Below are 6,351 nucleotides of genomic sequence, written 5' to 3' on the forward strand. Positions count from 1 at the left end.
TATATATATATATATAGCATTAAGACTGTTTTGTTTTTGCTTTTTTAAAAGTGGAATATTTTCCTTTTAATGCATTTTACAGATTAAGAAACTGATGAGTCAGCATTAAAATGAGGTCCTTTGAAATGAGTTTTTAAAACGTTCCTCTTTAAGCTGAACCTCAGTCAGAGGTGAATTCAGGATTTTATGTATTTTAATAAAACTATCTCAGTTTGTTCATAAGTCTTTTTTCATTATTATTGTATTTCCTGGTATAATTTCAAGTGAGCCCTGCAGACTGACCACATGTGCAGCGTGCATCCAGAAAAGGATGGATGGAGAATTTCATGCAGTCCTTGTTGGAGCGATTTGTTCTTTATTTTTATTATTTTGAAATTTGTTAAAGTTTGTTGTTGGTTTACTTATATTTTTTGTTATTTACACATTTTATTTGTAGGTTAATACTTGCATCATTTTTTTTGTTTGTTTTTTGTTATCTTATTAAGTCAGTCAGGAAGAACTGTGGGGCCATTTTTTCTATAAATTAAGAGACTGGTATAGGACCAGCATGCACTGGGGAGGGCCTATGTTTTTTTGTTTTTTTTATCAAAACAGGAGAAGCAGCAGTAAGCAACAGAAATGGATCTTTGTTATTGTTTGCCAAACTGGATAAATAAACCATAAAACGCAACTTTCAGGTTATTTTGCCTGCATACAAAATACTACCACAGTGCAGCAGTGGCTTGTAGATGGTAAATTGTTGGATGTTTGGTTGGACAAACAAAGGTCCCATTGGAGGGAAGTTTTCAGGAAAGGAAAGAGAAAAAGATTTTAGTGAGCATCTGTACTGAGTGTTTAAGTAGGAAAATGAAAGACAGTATGAAGTATGAAAAATGACATGAGTTCATCTTTTGAATTAAAGGATCATTTATGTGGCTGATAAAGTGGCATCACTTTAGCTGCACAGTTCTGTACTTGTGCAGCTTTGAGGTACTCGATGTGATTTATTTTAATTGAAAACTTCAGGTTCCAAGTAGATTTCTTAATTTAACCATTATTACTGGTTGTTTGAGAACAGAGGGGGGAGAGAAACTGGATTTCTATTCACTAAAATAATTAATTATCTTCACTGATAAAGCAAACAGCCGCAGATCGACACAGTTAAACAGCTGCCGACAGGACAGAGCTTTTAAAACATCTATATTATTATTATTATTATTATTATTATTATTATTATTATTATTATTATTATCAGTTTACGCACCACGCGCATTACGGCATGACGTCAGCAGGTGGCGGCAGAACCCTCGCGTTTGAACCACAGCGGTGTAGCTGTGCGGTCTGTCGGCTTATCGAGCTCGTGTTTGGGTGTGTTGCAGCTTCAGCTGATCCTCCACAGTCGGAGACGCTCTTCGGGAACAAACAGCCGGCGGACACTCGGAGGTCTGAGTTTCTTCGGAGTTTCTTCTTTAATTTTGTCGTTAAGGCTAACGCCGTTAGCTTATGCCTGCGTCGTTACCATGGTGACGCTCCGAGACAGAGGGGACGCGGACCGGAGAAACGGGCTGAGCTCGAGCACCGGGACCCCGGCACGATCTGAGATAAAGACCCGGAGGAGGAAGAAGGCTCCCCGGACTAAAGAGTCCGGACGGTCCGATGTGAGTGTGTCCGTGTTCGGTGTGTAAGGTTTAACTCACGGCGACGTTTAAATGACCGTCAGTTTAACCGGAGGGAGGAAAACGTTAAACTGACCGGGAGAGGACTGGGGGGCAGCTTTTTAAACTTATTTTAGTAAAAATCAGTAAACAGTTGGAGTTTCCTCCTGGTCGCACTCGCTCTGCTTTAACGAGCTTTAGTAAAAGTCCGGGTAATAAATAAAAACCCTGTTTAAAGATGGCCGCCGTGTGAAAGCGAAGCTTAGTTTAGTTTCTGAGAACGAAATGGAAAGAAATACGTTTAAAAAACAAATTAAATGTATAAATTACATTTAAAAGTAACCATATTTTTATCATCATTATTATGAATATTAAAAAAAACTTCCAGATATTATCATTAGTGTTGGGGCTTAAATCGGAAACTTAACGTTTTTTAATTACGCTGCAGATATTTTACTAGCTTATTCTGAGCTCAGCCGCACACAGAGAAGCGGCTTACAGCTGCCTCCTCACACATGAGCGCTCTCCTTCTACCTGCATGTGACGTCAGGGTCATCTTTAACTGTCATTCACAAAGTACCGGACATTCAGGTGGCTCTGAGCGGGTCACTCTCTTATTTTGTTTTTCTTAACTTTACATCAGCCTCATGTAATCCACTGTAAGGTCACATGGTGCAGCAGGTTTCCTGGTCATATGACAGGTGTAAAATAAACACTCTGGTCTTACAGCTGCAGTCGTGTGAAGCTCACTGAGTGTAAAACTGTCTGTGATGCGTGTATCACGTGTAGTGCTGTAGGCGCCTCCAGATGAGTGCGAGTGACCCGACCTCTCAAATCTTCCTCAGGTATGTAAATCTGAGGATGAGGAGCAGAACCTCACCGATTCCGAAACACCCGAGGATGAAGATGAGAAAGCAGCAGGAAGCGTCATCAGGTCAGACAAAAGTCACCAGTTAAAGCTGTTTTACTGAGCATGCTCAGAGCTAAAATTACAATTCATCATGGCACCTGTGTCGGCGTGCAGTAGGAACTGCGCTCAGAAACAATCCAGCTGCAGGCCACAGGATACAGATGTGAACGGTGCTTTTAAACCGGCTCTAACAGTGGTTCATGAGTCAGTGTATGACGTGAATCTTTCATTTTACTGTCACTGACGTTTGTTTTGTGTTGGCAGGAAATCTCAGCGGCTCCAGAAGCGTTCAGGTGAGAAAAACAACGCTAACACGCTCCGAAAGGTCTCAGAGTTTACACTGTGCACTTTATTAAACTTTACACACAAAGACAGGAAAACATCTCACACAGGAACAGCGCAAGACCACAAAATGGTCCGTTATTTTTCCAGCTGCAGAACAAAACATTTCTCTGAATATTTATTTATGTAAGAGCATCATTTGAAGTCCTGATATTTTATATGTTCATGAGGGGAAACGGTTTTAATATGTATTTAAAATATGCTGAGCTTCAGTGGTGGTTTTACTCATCAGTGCTGTGTACCTGCACATGTCTCTAATATTATGACTTCATATTGATGATGCGTTGGACACAACATTAGAAACACCTCTTAATGTAAAACAGTCCAGCATCAGTCGGAAACACGAGCTCAGGAATTAAAGGTTGTAGTTTCTCCTCCGTGTGTGTGTGTGTGTGTGTGCGTGTGTGTGTGTGTGTGTGTCAGGTGGCCGGCTGAGGAGAAGCACGAGGCTGACCAAAGGGACGAGCAGGTACGAGGCCTCCAACATGTTCGACGGCATCAGCACCAAGTAAGAAAATCCTCCTGACATGTGAGGTGATGGACGTGCAGTAAAAGCAGTGACATAGAAACTGAGATGAGTTCAGGTTATGATGATTGTTAACACTGAGACAGCCAAAGAAAGAAGCTCACAGAACAACAGGTCTGTGTTTTATCGTCCCTGCTGGGGTTCACGGATGTATTTGATACATTAAAAGTCTGAAGTTTAACCTGAGGAGCTCAGAGTGATGTGATGAATGAGGCCACATGTGGCCGTCTGCCATGTTTGCACTGATCTTTATGCCACAAACCTGTACGATTGTGATAATACGGTAGATTGAATCGTGGTGACGTCCACGCTGTTCTCTCTGCAGCGCCGCCAGGTCGGTCCTGAACAGGATGGACAGCATGAAGAAGAAGAGGCGGCTCAGTAACAACAATGAAGGAGTGAGTAGAGCCGTTAGAGTGGATCAGTGATTATAAGTATTTATCCTGCCTGTTTCTCAGTTATTACAGGCAAAGTCATTCCTCTGAACACGCTCAGGTAGAAGGACTGGACTGAAAATGAGTGAAAAAGAAAACCTTTTTGACTTTTGGCTCATTGGAAGAAAAATATAAAGAAACGAGGGGAGGGTCAACACAGTGCTGTAATTAAAGAGCTCACAGATGCTGATCTGTATGAGCGAGGACTCAAACCAGACGCTGTGTCAAGTATTTTCTGCCACAAGTCCAAGGTCATCAAAGGTCACGACCCCGTTGACCAGGAGTGACGTCGGCTCAAACAGTCTGCTCAGATGCAGACAGCTGTGCGCTGGTCACCAGCTGTTCTGGAGTCAGTAACTGTAATCGTCTGTGATCGTCTTCATCATCACAAACAGTCTTTAAGGATCAAATAGAAAACACTGAACAGAGGACATGTTTTCCTCACCGTAACCTTTTGGCATCATTACCCAGACTGCACTGCAACACAAACATCTAAGGCAGCTGCAGTGTTTATAAAGGCACACGCGTGTGTGCGCTTTGTGGCGTCACTGTTGCCGTGGAGCTGTGTTTATGTTTTTACGCTGATAATCAACGCTGAGAGTTTGTTTACATCCCGAGTCAGCTGTAAACCCTCAGCTGAGGCCGCCGTCTCGGTGGGCGCTGCCTCTCTTATCAGGTCTTTGTGAGGGCGGTGGACCCGGCTGCACCCACCCCCCTCCCTCTGCTCGCGGCTTGTGGGGAGGGGGCAACGTCTATATCAGCTGGCACCATATTGGAAAGCAGCCGACAAGCACCAGCCCTTATTTTTGTGTTCACATGTTCATATTTCCTCCTCACATGGAGTTTCTCCTGCTCTGAATGAGTAAAACAATGAGAGTCGTTGAGACGTTTGTAATCAGAGTGTGTGAAGTGTGGCGTGTGCTTTACATCCTGTCAGAGAACAACAGCAGGCTCACAGATCTTCTGTCCCAGCCGTGGATGTTCACATCAGTCAGGTTTCTAATAATGAGTTTGTTGTATGTGCAGTCATCCCAGTGAACCAAAAGCTTGCTTGAAACTCTCAGTTTGGTCAAGTTTTCTTCTACTCGTGGATCTGTGTAATGTCTGTGTAATCCTAAAGTGCACCTTAAAGGGGGAGGAGCTACAACACCTTGACAGAGGATGACCTGAGGGGCTGCAAGGCCCAGAATAATAAGGATTACTTTAAACTGCGTGTTATTCTAAGGCACTGTGCTCCAGTCTAATGTCAGTCCACCTATCATCACTTTGTAGCTCGCGGTTGGCCCCTAGCGGACATTCGAGGCTCTGGTTGCCGAGGTGACCATTTAACATATTTACCACACTGCCACATATCAATCAGTGATTACCTGCATCCTCATTAGGGGTCACGGTTAGAACACAAACATGGAGCTGGAAACGAGCAGAACGTGTCAGAGCTGTGACATCACACAGGCCCACAGCTCTGTGTCCAGAGTGGGAGTTTATATTAGCGATTCTGAAATGTTCCTCAGTAACGAGTTAACTGATCTGTGAAATGTCCAAAAACAGTCCCATCCCTCGTTGTCACGTTGGTCACTTTAATCAGATGAAAAATGCATTACTATGATAAACAACGGGATGATTAACTGATCTTTACACACCTAATAACTGATACATTTGCAGAAGATCTACTCTAAAGCCCAGAGGAGTAAAACACCGGTCCCACTACGAGGAGAGCTCAGCGACAGCGAGGACAGCCGAGGTCAGTGCAGATGGTTAGGAGCAGAGGAATGATGACGAGAGGGAGACGAGGTGGTAAAAAGGTCTTCTCTGGTGTCTCCAGGGGCAAGCTTTGATGAGGACAGCAGGAAGGCCGTAACAGCAGATGAAGACAGCAACTGCAGCGTCGGCCACAACGTTGATGCCAAACTGAGCCGAGCCTCGTCGCTGTACCAAGGCCCGACCAGCGGTCAGTACGCCGCTCCAAACACGCCGTCTGTACATGCTGAGTAATACAATAAAAACCCTAAAAGACTACAAATCGGTGAACGACGGGTTCTTCAGGAGAAAAATCAAACCACACACTTGAAACTTACTGAAGCTCCAGCTCTGATGATTTTGTTTTCTCTGGTATCGATTAGACTTCCTGAGAGGAACCTTCCCGGTCAGCGCCTCCGGAGCGAACACGACCCGCAGAGCAGCCTTCAGGTCAGAGCGTGGACACGCCTTTCCTCTCTCCTTCAAATAAAGCAGGACACAGCTGAACGCTGAAGTATGATGTAATCTGAAGCAGGTTAGCTGCACAGGCTAAACCCTCAAAAACTCAGGTCACACTTTTTCTGCATTCTTGTTTTTATTTTCCCTCACAAATGTTCCTGTATCCGTTTGATCCTGAGGGGCCACCATAGACTGATGTATAAACTGTGACATCACTGGCTTTTAAAACCTTTGCAAACTTGCTTTTAAAGTCCTACAATTTCACCAAACTGGAGCTCAGCCCTGTTAGTGCTGTAACCTCAGCAGCCA

The 6,351-nt window shown here is 43.9% G+C and overlaps 1 protein-coding gene across 1 annotated transcript in view; it reads left to right on the plus strand.

The window, feature by feature from the left end:
• The first annotated feature begins 1,246 nt into the window (after positions 1 to 1,246).
• The window catches only part of LOC146492539 (ATPase family AAA domain-containing protein 2-like), a 17,693-nt gene continuing 12,588 nt past the window's right edge, over positions 1,247 to 6,351 (plus strand). The window contains exons 1-8 of the mRNA XM_085149186.1: positions 1,247 to 1,637; positions 2,480 to 2,568; positions 2,809 to 2,837; positions 3,310 to 3,394; positions 3,738 to 3,810; positions 5,509 to 5,587; positions 5,669 to 5,794; positions 5,967 to 6,033. Of these exons, the coding sequence (XP_085005312.1) occupies positions 1,500 to 1,637; positions 2,480 to 2,568; positions 2,809 to 2,837; positions 3,310 to 3,394; positions 3,738 to 3,810; positions 5,509 to 5,587; positions 5,669 to 5,794; positions 5,967 to 6,033 (686 nt within the window). The 5' untranslated portion in view covers positions 1,247 to 1,499. The remainder of the gene's footprint in view (positions 1,638 to 2,479; positions 2,569 to 2,808; positions 2,838 to 3,309; positions 3,395 to 3,737; positions 3,811 to 5,508; positions 5,588 to 5,668; positions 5,795 to 5,966; positions 6,034 to 6,351) is intronic.

Source organism: Neolamprologus multifasciatus, chromosome 22 (genome assembly GCF_963576455.1).
Source record: "Neolamprologus multifasciatus chromosome 22, fNeoMul1.2, whole genome shotgun sequence".
Classification (NCBI taxonomy): domain Eukaryota; kingdom Metazoa; phylum Chordata; class Actinopteri; order Cichliformes; family Cichlidae; genus Neolamprologus; species Neolamprologus multifasciatus.